Source organism: Delphinus delphis, chromosome 14 (genome assembly GCF_949987515.2).
Source record: "Delphinus delphis chromosome 14, mDelDel1.2, whole genome shotgun sequence".
Lineage (NCBI taxonomy): Eukaryota > Metazoa > Chordata > Mammalia > Artiodactyla > Delphinidae > Delphinus > Delphinus delphis.
Genome location: NC_082696.1, coordinates 41,677,317 through 41,690,349, shown reverse-complemented (window position 1 = coordinate 41,690,349; position 13,033 = coordinate 41,677,317). Strand labels below are relative to the sequence as shown.

The window sequence follows — 13,033 nt, the reverse complement described above, 5'->3', positions numbered from 1 at the left end:
GTTCTTTGTTTTGGTTAATAGCTACAAGTCTGTTTCAATATCACAATTAATTTAGTCCAGTAGAAGAAAAAAATTATGAAGCTTTTTAAAGCTGTAGGAGAGTCTACCGGGGAAACACAGCAACTCATATACTTTGACAAAAGACCAGTGCAGTCCTTTTTCTAGGAAGGTATCCTCATCAAAAGAACTCTAGAAGAAGGAAGCATATAATAAGTCCAATCACATCAGACAAATCATTCGATCAATCAATGGGGAAAACATGTCCTATTCAGAACAGCATCTTATTCTTTTAAATCAGTAAGACATTTTAATTTGCTTATGATGGTATCACAATGATCTTATTTATGCTAAACTTTTCCTTTTAAAGGAATAGGCAGTTCATTCAGGTTTCCCAAAATGACGAAATTATCTCTAGAAGGTGATCTCCTCTAGCCTGAATTCACATTTGTCTTAACCTTTAAATATAACTACTACTTTCTTAAAAAGATCAAATATTTTATGTGCCTAGAACACTGAAGATAATTAACAAAATGTCATGATTGAAATAACATTCTAATCTTTCATTTAGATTGAATGAATTCAATCTGAGAAGAATGACATGGCGTGTCTCTATTCAACATAATCCAGAATCACAAAGCAGTCAGAATTAGACACGAATATGTTTACCAGGTGATACAAGGAAAATTTTCTCACACAATAGTTATAAGACTACACTACTAAAAGGGAATTACTCAATTTCTAGGTATGTAAAAAAAAACAAACTTTAAGGCTCAGTGATCTCTGAAATAAAGTATTACCTAGGTCCTATCATATTAGAGCAACTGAATGACTGTGTAGAATCCGCTCTCTCTAGAACAAAGATGCATTTCTGCAAGAACAGCAAAGATTCCCAAGACACCATACATTGGGACTTCTCTTTGGAAGGCAATACATTACACTTTTTAATACCAATTTCAATAATTTTAAATAGAATACTGAACGCCCAGGGATAACTTATTTAATAATTACTAATATTTCTCACATTGGAAAAACAGGAAGATTAGCATCAAATGAATAAGTAACCTATTATATTTTATTTTATTTCTGAAGCTTTTTTCTAAATTGGAAGCAAAAATGCATACAACATCAAGTCTTCCACAATATGCTAACATAATTGTAAATGCACTTACAAGAACTAATCTTATTGAATTTTTAAAATGACAATGCTAAGCCAAAAAAATAAACAACACCATTGACAAAGCAGATTTATAGTTGTAAATAAAAAGCTGAATGTACAATACAAACTATGAATACAAATTACGGTGTCTTTTAAAATGCAGGTTATCACCCATTCAGTGCACTGAGACCAACCTTTTTTAATAAAATAAAACAGAAAAAAAAAGAAAATATCAAATCATATTTACCCTTATTTGACATAAGATACACAAATCTCACAATATAACATCTCTGAAATGTTAACAAGTACTTCTCCTCAAAGTTCAGAACAGTAGCCTTCAAACTGCCCCAATTCTATCAATAGAAACCAAGTTAAAAAGAAATAAATGCAGGGAATACAACAACAAAAATCTCTTTTCCTTAACTCATACACCTAATCCATTTCTGAAACTCTTCAGTCCATTTCAGAAGTATTCACTGAATTAGTTCTCTCCTCTTCTTCCCACTGTCACAGATCATATGTCTTTTGGCTGAACTGCTGCACAGATGTCCTGCTGGAGTAACTCTGCCCAAGCCAGCCTCTACCCTACTATCAGAAAATATATTTACGTCATTCTTTTGCTTAAAACTCAAATTCCTTAACTTTGGCAAAGTTCTTCAACTGGCAACCTCATTTTCTAAGAGTTTACAATCCTACCCCTCCCACATCAGCTCCTCTACACTCTGTAGCTGCACATACCTAACCACTGCCTCCAAACAGATCAGGTTCTTTCATTGACTCCAAGCTATTTCTCTTCTCTCTCTTCTTTAAGAGTCCTGATTCCGGATTAACTTGCTCTAAATGTTTTCTCTGATTTCTCCAGGTGGTATTAAAATAACTACTACTTTGTGCTCTCCCAATATATCACTCAAAATACCATAACAGCATTTACTAAATTATATTAACCCATATGTATATGACTTACTTCTTCCTCACCAAAAGGCAACATTTTTAGTCTCTAGCACAGAGCTGCACAGTTAAGACAGGGTCTCAATAAATGTAGTCATTATAACTACTGGGTACCCAATAAATGTTCCTGGCATAAAATTAAAATTTTGGAAGCTTTATAATTAGATCTTAAAAATAGTCTTTGTTTTAGAAGGATTAAAACAGGGTGTTTTTGTGTTTCATTTTGTTTTTGGTTGTTGTCTGTTTGTTTTAAAATCCAGGAGATTTTAAACTATCCCTTGAGCCAGTTTGCATTTAAGTATCTATTTAAAGATCAGTAAATATTTTCCAATGCAGATAAAAACAAACAAACAAAACAATAAATCACTAATAATTATAAGTGATTTGAAAGGCTGTTGGCCAAAATTCCTAATAAATGTGGGAAAACAATTTTCAATAGCGTCAAAAGGCACCAAAAAACAGAACATTAAAACACAAGAAAAATACTCACATTAATAGTAATCAGGAAAACAAAAACAGAAAATCTTGTACTACACTGGAAAATACCTAGCTAAAGTGAAAGAAACATAATATAGAGATATTTATGTTATTCATCCTACTCTTCTACTTCATTTCAGTACTGTTTATCTCTAGGGTAAGTGACTCCAATAGTTTTAACTTTTCTTTAATTATAGAATTAACAGTATAGCTTAGTGGAAAAGAATATGGACTATGAAACTAGACTGCCTGGGTTCAAGTTCTGTACCACTCTTATAAGCAGTGAGATCTTGAGTAAGTCACTTAGCCAATCTGTGCCTCAGTTTCTTCATATGTAAGAAGAGAAAAAAAATTATAGTATCTATCCTATAGGGCTGTTGTGATAATTAAATGAATTAATATGTAAAGATATTTTTTAAAGTGCCAGGCATAAAAACAGACACAATAGATCAATGGAACAGAATAAAGGGCCCAGAAATAGTCTCTTCAATAAATGGAACTGAGAAAACTGGACAACCACATGCAAAAGAATGAAACTGGACCTCATCTTACACCATACATGAAAATCACTCAATGGGTTAAAAATGTAAGACTTGAAACTGTAAAACTCCTAGAAGAAAATACAGGGGTAAGCTCCTTGACATCAATCTTGGCAATGATTTTTTTGGATTTGACACCAAAAGCAAAGGCAACAAAAAGTAAAAATAAAAAGTACACTACATCAAACTAAAAAACTTCTGCACAGCAAAGGAAACCATCAACAAAATGAAAAGGCGATCTGCTGAATAGGAGAAAATATTTGCAAGTCATCTATCTTATAAGGGGTTAATAGCCAAAATGTAGAAGTAAATGATACAACTCAATAGAAAAAGAACAATCTGATTAAAAAATGGGGAGAGGAACTGAAAAAACATTTCTCCAAAGAAGACATACAAACGGCAACAGGTACATGAAAAGGTGCTCCACATCACTAATTAGCAGTGAAACGCAAATCAAAACCACTGAGATAGCACCTCATACCTGTTAGAATGGCTATTGTTAAAAAGACAAGAAATAACAAGTGTTTGCAAGAATGTGGAGAAAAGAGAAAACTTGTACACTACTGGTGAGCATGTAAATTGGTGCAGCCACCGTAAAACAGTACAGAGGTTACTCAAGAAACTAAAAATAGAACTACCACAGGATCCAGCAATCCCACTTCCAGGTATATACCCAAAAGAAATGAAATCACTATCTCAAAGGGATACCTGCATCCCCCATGTTCACTGTTGCACTATTTACAACAGCCAAAACACAGAAACAACCTAAGGGTCCATCAACAGATGGATGACTAAAAAAAATGCATTTGTACAGAATGGAATATTATTCAGTCATAAAAAGAAGAAAATCCTGTTGTAACATGAATGGACCTTGAGGGCATTACAGTAAACGAAATATGCCAGAGAAAGACAAATACTGTATGATCTCATTTATATGTAGAATCTAAAAACAAACAAACTCATAGAGACAGGGAACTGACCTGTGGCTTCCGGGGGCAGGTGGTGGGAGGGTGGGGGTTTGAAACAGGTGAAGGTGGTCCAAAAGTACAAACTTCCAGGTATAAGATAAATAAGTTTGTGGATATAATGTACAGCATGGCGACTATAGTTAACAATACTATACTGTATATCTAAAAGTTACTAAAATTAGTAAATCTTTAAAGTTCTCATCACAAGAAAAAAAACATAACTATGTGTGGTGATGGACATTAACTAAACTCATTATGGTAATCATTTTGCAATATATACATACAGCAAGTCATTATATTGTACACCTTAAACTAATACAATGTTATATATCAATTACACCTCAATCAAACTGGAAAAAAATCTACCTCAATCTAAGTTAATTGGCTTTCTTGCACTTAAGGATTTAAATCGAATTTTAAGTAATCAACACCTAGTATTCTTTGCTTTCTAAATATAAAAAATAAATCTGGAAGTTCATTAACTATTCCTATTAAAACTACTTATTAGTACTATTATTACTAAAATTAATAAAAATAATTTAAAAAAATATTACCACAAAAGGTATAAGACTATAGTCTTCAGATGTGATTCTAAATGTCCTTACATTCAATTTGAGTATAACAAGGAACAGTTTTAAACTAGGTTGGTTCAGGTGGAGGTTAAAATTAACTCAATTAAGAACAATGATCAGATGGATAAATAAGTGGTTCACCTTTCACATAAAAAGTATGAATTCAAACCAGTAATATTCACTCATGATATAAAACAAGGAACTCAAGAGCATCAGGGTAGCAACCAACAAAGGTAAGACCATCTCCTTCTACGAAAAAAATCATGTGCCTGTTGATTTCAATATGTGGAGAGGCCAAAGATTCCTATCTTATACTCTGGTTACATGAAATGCTGTATTCAAAAGAGTATTTTGGTAGCTATTTGGAATGAGGGCCACATATTTAATTTAGTCTCTCATAAGCCTTTGTTTCTGTTTATAAACTGGAAAAAAATGAGGTATGATAAAAACTAATAAGAGGTTTTTTTAATAAAACCACTACAAATGTGAGGGAGTATAACAAGTCGTATTCCAGAGGGGTTTACCTTTGTCTTTGAATATAACTATTTCACAATATCAATTAATAGAGAAAATATTCTACATGGTAGCAAATTATGTCCAAACTTAAGAAGGATCATCAGCCCAGGAGGAAATAAAAGCCCCAATAAAAATAAACATTCCTAAATAAAGTTGTTAAGACCTAATGAAAATTCACATAGCCACTGACCTCCAAAGAAAACACAGTAAGCTCATTATTTCTCAATTAGCCTTTTGTTTTCTGATACTTAGGAGCCTAAGTGCTTTACATAATACATTTAAATGCCAAAATGAAAACAAAACTTTAGTTTTAAAACACTCCAAAATAAAGTTTTGAGAAAATTTATAAATAACACCCCCTAATTTAAAAACTTAACTTCTAGTTAAACTTTTCAGTACATTATTCCTAAAATGAGATGGGATGCTCAGAATTAATGAAAAAGCTTCAGTAATGTCATGACAAAGCAATGTATATTGATTATGATCAATAAACACACAATATCTGCCTCTACAAGACAGTGAAAGCACCTCATAGAAAACTTTAAACTTTACATGAAATGTAGTCCAAATTTTTCATCCCATTCTCTTTCAGAAGGTTAACTAAAAACTAGAGTTCACTTCAGAACTCTGAACTTTTAGTGTTAAAACAGCATCAATAAAGCAATGAAGACATCTACTATGTAAAGAGGGCATAAAACAAAGTTCCTGATCTTGAATCTACTATCTTTAAAGTAATTTAAAACCTTACACCAGTTCAGATGCCCTAGGCAGAATCCTATAGTCAAGACTCAGTGACTGTTCAATGTAAGGCATCCCAGGAGACACCACCGCTAGTTTTAAAACTGAATGTCCCAGGCAAACCCAGATAGTTGGTCGCCCTAGCTTGAGAGGTGGTAAGGGCAAAGAAAGCAACCCAAACACTCACTGAGAACTTGTGGACCAATTCTATGTAATAAAATGTGCAGACTCGATTAGAGAGTCTTTAATCCCTACTAGTTCTAACTTTTTAAGTCTCTCACTGGAAGTATGCAGTGGCACTGGTCCATCCTCTTCTGTCTCGTCTTACATGGCCTCTTGGAAGCATGCGGCTCTGGTGGTGAAGACTCCTTCCTCAGTCTCCTCTCCTCTGGAACACCACATCCTGCTGGGTGCACTCCTACTTCACTGGCTGCTCCTTCTCAGTCTCTTTGGATGGCTCCTCCTCCTCTATCTGACCAGAAGACGGTAACCTCTGCTGCCTTCTCCATACTCTATGTGATCACGTTTAGACATCATTTAGACACAGCTAACTCTTAAAATCCCTACCTCCACCTTCCCATCTCCCCACTGAGATGCAGACTTGTATACCCAACTTCTCACCTGAACCTCTAAAATGCATCTCAAACGCCACACGGCTAAAACAGGACCCTTAATTCCACTTATCTTCCTCACATTCCTCCACACCTCAGAAAATGGCACCGCCATCCATTATAATTACTGAAGCCCCAACTAAGACATCGTCTTTGATTCCTCCTTCCTTCATTTACCACCCCCAAACCATCAGTAAATCCTGTCAGCTTTATTTCTCGAGTATATTCCAGACCCATTCTGTTCTCTCCAATCCGATCTTACCACTCTGATCCAAGCCATCATCTCTCACCCAATCACCGCAATGACCTATTAACCGGCTTCCCTACTGCCAATCTTTCCCCCACTGCGCCACGATTTCTCCCCCCACAAAACAGCCAGGAGTGATCTATAAACACCAAGGACAGGGATATCTACTTCATCTCCCCAGGACACAGAACACAGAACGAGGTTTGCCTCACAGTAGCACTCAGTGTGCTGAGCGAAAGAATGAACAGTCATCTCCCCTACCCACCCACAGCTGCCTTCCCCTCACACAGAAAAGAACCCCAAATTCTTACTAATTCTTACGATGCCTTACATCAGGCCTCCCTCACCTCATATCCCTACTCACTGTGCTCCAGACTCACTGACCTCTGATATTCCTCAAGCTCCCCTAATTCATTTCCACCTTGGAGCTGTTTCTATACGCTCTGCCTGGACACTCCTGCCCCCATGTCTGGCTCCTCATCATTCAGGTCTCAGAGCAATGCTACCTCCTCAGGGAGGCCTTCTCTACCCAGCTCTATCCACACCATCTCACCAGCTCCCTTTTCTTCACAGTACTTAACATCAGCTGAGTTATCTTGTTAGTTTACTTACAGACTGTTTCCTCCCTACTAGAATGTAAGTTCCCCTAGAGCTGGGACCCTACCTTTCTTGTTCAATGATGTATCCCCAGCACCTAGTACAATGTCTACCACACAATGTTTACTGAAAGAATGACTCATATTTACCAAGTACTTATGTACCTGCCAAGCACTATGCTAGGTAACAACAATGAATTTTTTTTAATTAAAGAAAAATAGAAAGTGCAAGTAAAATATTAGTATGAAGAGCAATTTGATGTTCTTTTATGTTGATCAGTCCCGTTCTTAAAATGAATGACCTTATACAATAAATTCCACTTTGTAGAATATTATTTTGCCAGTGTAAAATATATATATCCTTAAGTAGTAACAATAATTAGTATTTCATTGTAGCTTTAGAAGTTATCTAAATGATCACATTGTTCATTTTTTAATATACAATTTGAAGGAACTAATTAAGCTATAACTCAGTAAAATCTGACAGCCTTCATTTCTTCATCTTTTTCTCAGAGTACAAATATACACATTTCATCCAGTCAGAAAACTCAAGACTGTGTAAAAACTTTCTGTTCTCAACATACAGAAACATTCACAACAGAGGCTGAACTCACCATTTACTGTCTGGCCTCAGATTAATTTACCAGCTTCATTCAAGCCAAGAAGCTATCAGTAATAATCAGGTTCATTTCACAAAAGTCATCACTAAAGTTGAGATTCACCCCTCATCCCCCAAAGCCTATTATAAAAGAACACGTCCAAATGAGTTTAGGCAGAAGAGTTATGTTTCATTGTTATCAGAGTACTTTTGGGTCCATTTAATTCAGAACCACAGAAAAACTTTGTATTTGACGTAATCATACCAGTTACTACCACCATCATTATGACATTACTAAACACCTTATGGCCAGGAATCAACTAGGAAAAGGCAGATTTAAAGCTTGAGGCACTGAACAAATGACACTTCTTCAGATCATGTAAGTATTTTCTATAGCATTTTCTCTTCAGCACACTTTAAAACTATCATATCCTACCTCCAAATGTTTTACGGTTAAATGTATTAATATTTTGAAAGTATGATTTATAAAAAAGAACAAATTCAGTATACTTAAGTACTCAAAATATCCCCATATCATACTAGATTTTTAAAACCTAAGGGAAATACATCTATCTTTCATCCAAATTTGAAACTATTATACATTTTGAATAACAGGATCTTCTCAAATGCACTCAACCAAATGCATAAAAGACATAACATTTGTTCTATTTAAAATTAGCTATCTAACCACACTTGCCAATTGAAAAAGAAAAGGAGGGGGAGGGGCCTTTTGTTTGATCTTTGTAGGGACATATAAGAAAATATTCATTTTATTTTCATTTATAACAATTATCTCTGTAAAGCTGAAAAACTGTGGGTAAAGCCAAAACAAAATTAAATCCTAAAGAAAAGGTCAAAAGTTCAGTATTTTCCAAACCACGCTAATTAGTCCCACTTGTTTTAACTGCTATTACCTTAAAAAGAAAGTTTTCTCCAATTTTTTAGAACACTGGTTCTACATTACCTTTGGTTTTCCCTTTAGTTACATAACTGTATAAACAAACCAGTTTTAGGACACCTAGAATTAACCCACTTACTGAGACAAACTCATTTAAATACCAGAAATAATTTACATATCTGTCTTCACACAGGCCATCAAAACCAAAATGATTGCTGATAAATTCAATCAGAAGACTGGTTCCTTCTGCTTTCAGAAAAGCTCTAAAATCACTCAAGGTAGTCAAAAGATAATACTGGACAGTGTTTCAAATATATAAATTCCCTTTAAATTCTAAGAAAAAATGCCTACATGAACCAATTCAGAGGTCACTATCTTGACCTTCACCGTCTGCCCATTTGCTAAAGAAACCACACAAGTTTTTCATCTAAGGTATAAATTTTTAAACTAAAAAAATTTTGAAGATTTGCTTGGCTCAAGAAGAAAATAAACATAATTATATCACTATTTTGTAAAAGTAATCTATTCTCAGCATATAGCTGAAAAAAAGATTTTATTGGAAAGGCATGTCCTGACTTACCAAAGGTTTATCACTGTCAAAGGTTAGATAAAATATATTTGTTGTAAAGACATACTGTCCAAATTTATTAAAATTGGGTAGTACTTATAAAGTATCTTCTTCCACTATATTCTTTGTCACAACAAAGGTTTAGAGGGTACAATATAACCTCAAAGTCCTTCCTTCAGTTAATTAAAAATTTCTAAGCACTATGATGTTTTCTTCTTCATAGAAAACAATGGAAAAATGGATACAATGCTTGGGGAATATTAAGCCTTCAAACATGTTATTATTACAAATAAAGTTTAAGAGGTTAGGTTACAAAGACATTACAGATGGCTTCTGACATGTACAGATAAACTGAAACCATTCCCTCCAGCCTCTAGGGATAATGAAGTACCTTCTCATTCACTGAAGTTACTTTGATTGCAGAGTTTGTAAGCACCCAGTGAGCATCAAAAACCTCTCAAGTGCTGTCTCCTCTTCTTAGGACAAATGGTATACATTTCAGAGAAAATAATTTCCTACTTATATGATTTTTTTTTACTAAACTCATGCCTACGTTCAATTCTATTATTTCTAAAAGTGTTGCAGCAGGACCAAATTTAAGAGAATGATTTCAAATCTAACTCTGGATTTTAACATTTTTAGGTCTAGATCTAACGTACAGTATGCTACTACAGTTAACAATACTGTATTGTATGCTTGAAATGCATTAAGAGGGTAGACCTTAAAGTTTTCTCACCAAACACACGACACAAAAAGACGGTAACTATGAGGTGATGGATATGTCAACTAGTTTGAGTGTGGAGATCATTTCACAATGTGTGTGTGTGGGGGGGGGGGGGTGTATATCAAAACCAAGTTGCACATATTAAATGTATCTATCAATACAATTTCTATTTGTCAATTACACCCTAAATAAAGATGACAAAATTATATATATCTAAAAAAAACCCCACATCACAAATTTCTAAACTATCACAGAATTGCATTATTTGAAATTTTAATAGAAATCTGAGTTTGTGCCTGATATTTTTTAAATAGCAAAAATACTAACAACAAAAAACCACTTCCAAATGCTTCTGCTTTTTTGTTTCTCAAACAGCTTTGAAAATGTATACCAAAATGTCAGTTACACAAGTAGAGCTCATTTTGTGTAAGAAGGTTACTTAACAGGAGTCCTAGAAGCATCTAAAGTTGTAGGAAAATCTTTGTGTAAGTACATATGGCGGTTTTTTCTGGATAAATGATCCATATAACTTGCAGCTTCTCATGGGGGGTTCAAAATTCAATTAAGATGAAAGTGCGTGAAAGAACCGTCAACGTCAGATAACCTGTCACAGGCAACCCAAGCCTTATTTTTTATATCACAAATTAGGGGACGATTTATCCTAATTTGGCGGCTCCTACACAACTTTTAAGTGATAAAAGGCATGAAATGGCTGTGCGTTACAAACAGCTCTCTTCACACACCCAACGCGGCAAACCCCCAATTTTCCTTGAAAGGGCCAGGGACAGGCAAACGGATTAACACCCCTATTGCTCAAAGATCGACTTGGCTTTGGCAGGACATGTCCTCCAGAGAGGGCTGCTGGGCGGTGACCAGGTCGCAGTGAGAGGCAGGACCCCTCGGCGGGCACTTGCAGCCAAGGCATCACCAGCAGCCTCCTTCCGCCCCAAAACGCGCCCTAAAGTAGGGTGTGTGGACGCGGCTGCAGCAGATCCCGGTCCCCCTGGCGCGCGCCGCGCCGCCGCCGCTGCAGCACGGTCGCAGCGACCTTCCCGCCCGGGGCTCCGTGAGCCCCGTTACCCACGTCGGCCACACACCCCACGAGAAAAAGGGAGGAGGACGCACAACAAAGCCTAACCCGAGGAGGCCCAAGCGAGCTGTAAGTTGGGGCGCCCGGTTTGCGGCCCGAGGAGGAGCGGCCCGGACACCGAGCCGCGCCGAGCCCGTGTGCCGCGATGCAGGGCGGACAGGGCCGGGGACGCGGGGCGCCAGAAGTCAGCCCGCGGGGCCGGGCGTCAGCAGCCGGGAAGAAGCCGGGCTGGCGAGCTGGCGAGCGGCGTCGGGGGCGGGCGGCCAGGGGGAAACCAGGCCTGAGGAGGGAGGGGAGCGTTGGCGGGGTCCCGAGGCGCCGCGGTCGGCCGCGACCCCCACCCCAGTCGGGGGCCTGTCCCGTTACTTACCCGCCGGGAAGCTGCGGGCTCCGCCGGGGCTGTCCCGGCCGCCGGCCTCCGGGGCCAGGAAGCGCCCCCACATCGCGGGCGGGAGCGCCGAGTGGGCCGGGGGCGCCCGACTCCCCACGTCCGTCCTCCCTGCCTTCGCCTCCGGCGGCGGAAACTTGTCCGAAGCCTGGGCCGCTGCGGCACCGGCGGGGGGACCAGCGGGCGGGCTGGTTAACGGCCGATCAGCGACGGGCGGGGAGCGCAGGGGCCGGATTCGCCGCGGCGGCGGCTGCCATGGTCGAGCCGGCTCGGTTGAGGCCCGGGCCGGGGAAGCGGCGCCTCTGCGATGTCGGCGACTCGGTCCCCGGCTGCGCCCAGCCTCAGAGGCTCCAGGCGAAGTTGCAGCTGCGGCTTCTCTCCGCCCCGCCTCCGCTGGGGGAGCCCGAACCCGAGCCGGGGAGGGGCGGGGCCTGGTGGGGGCGGGGCATCGGGCGCTTACAAACGGCGTGCGCGGCGCCGGGCGGGGCTGCGGACGGGTACCAGTGGGTACCTTTATTCCGCTCTTCTCCGCAGGTGGCAAATAGTCGCTCGGACACACCAGCGGCATCCCTCCTTCCCCATCCCCGCGCCCTGCGAGATGAGGAGAGGGAGGAAACTTGGCCCCGGGCCTCGTCTTTTGGTTCCCCTCCCCCCCCACCTTGGGTAATCCCTCAGGGCCTGCAGGGCATAGCTCAGAAAAGGGCGTGGAAGACCTGCCCTCCCTTCACGACTGCTTGTGATGAAAGAGGTTTCCTCGGGAGGGGCTGAGGGACTCCCAGTCTCATTTGAGATTGGGATTAAAGTTGTCATCATGCATTTCATAAGCATCGTTTATAGATCACTGTGGAGGATAGAGAAGTAGTCATTTTCCTCAACTCGCAAATTCAATGCCTGGGTGTGGGGTGGGGGGAGAGAACAGATACCAAAATATCTACGACACGGAGACCTGCGCAGAAAAAAGCAGAAAAGCCCCAAGGTACTCAGTACCAGAAGGTTCAGGGAGGGGCTGTAAATTTTAATCTAGTAGCCCAATGTTTCAGATAAGCAATCAGAAAGGAGTGAAAATGGCACGAAAGTGTGTAATGGGAGCGTAACTGCCTTACACCCTAAACCTTCACGTTCCTCCTCTGCCTGGTCAGTTCCCACCCTTCACCTGAACCCATAGTACAGGAGCAGGTATCCTGAGAAGGAAAAAAGGATGCAGCAATCTCTTTTTAAATCTTACTTCTCATGGGCAATATTTATAATCCTTCCAATATTTAGATCCAAAATAGTGCATTTAATAAATATTGGTCGGGCACTGTAGAAGGAGGCGAGCTCTGCGCATGGCCGATGAATCAGGTAAACCAGAAAGCAGGTCCCTAACCCTCAACAGGCTTTGAGTCCAGTGATGCTTTTT

General features: G+C 39.3%; 1 protein-coding gene across 1 annotated transcript in view; it reads right to left on the bottom strand.

The window, feature by feature from the left end:
- Window positions 1–11,739, bottom strand: part of CEP85L (centrosomal protein 85 like) — a 151,133-nt gene extending 139,394 nt beyond the window's left edge. Inside the window, exon 1 of the mRNA XM_060030554.1 lies at window positions 11,617–11,739. Coding sequence (XP_059886537.1) covers window positions 11,617–11,689 — 73 coding nt within the window. The 5' untranslated portion in view covers window positions 11,690–11,739. The remainder of the gene's footprint in view (window positions 1–11,616) is intronic.
- Between the last annotated feature and the right edge of the window lie 1,294 nt (window positions 11,740–13,033).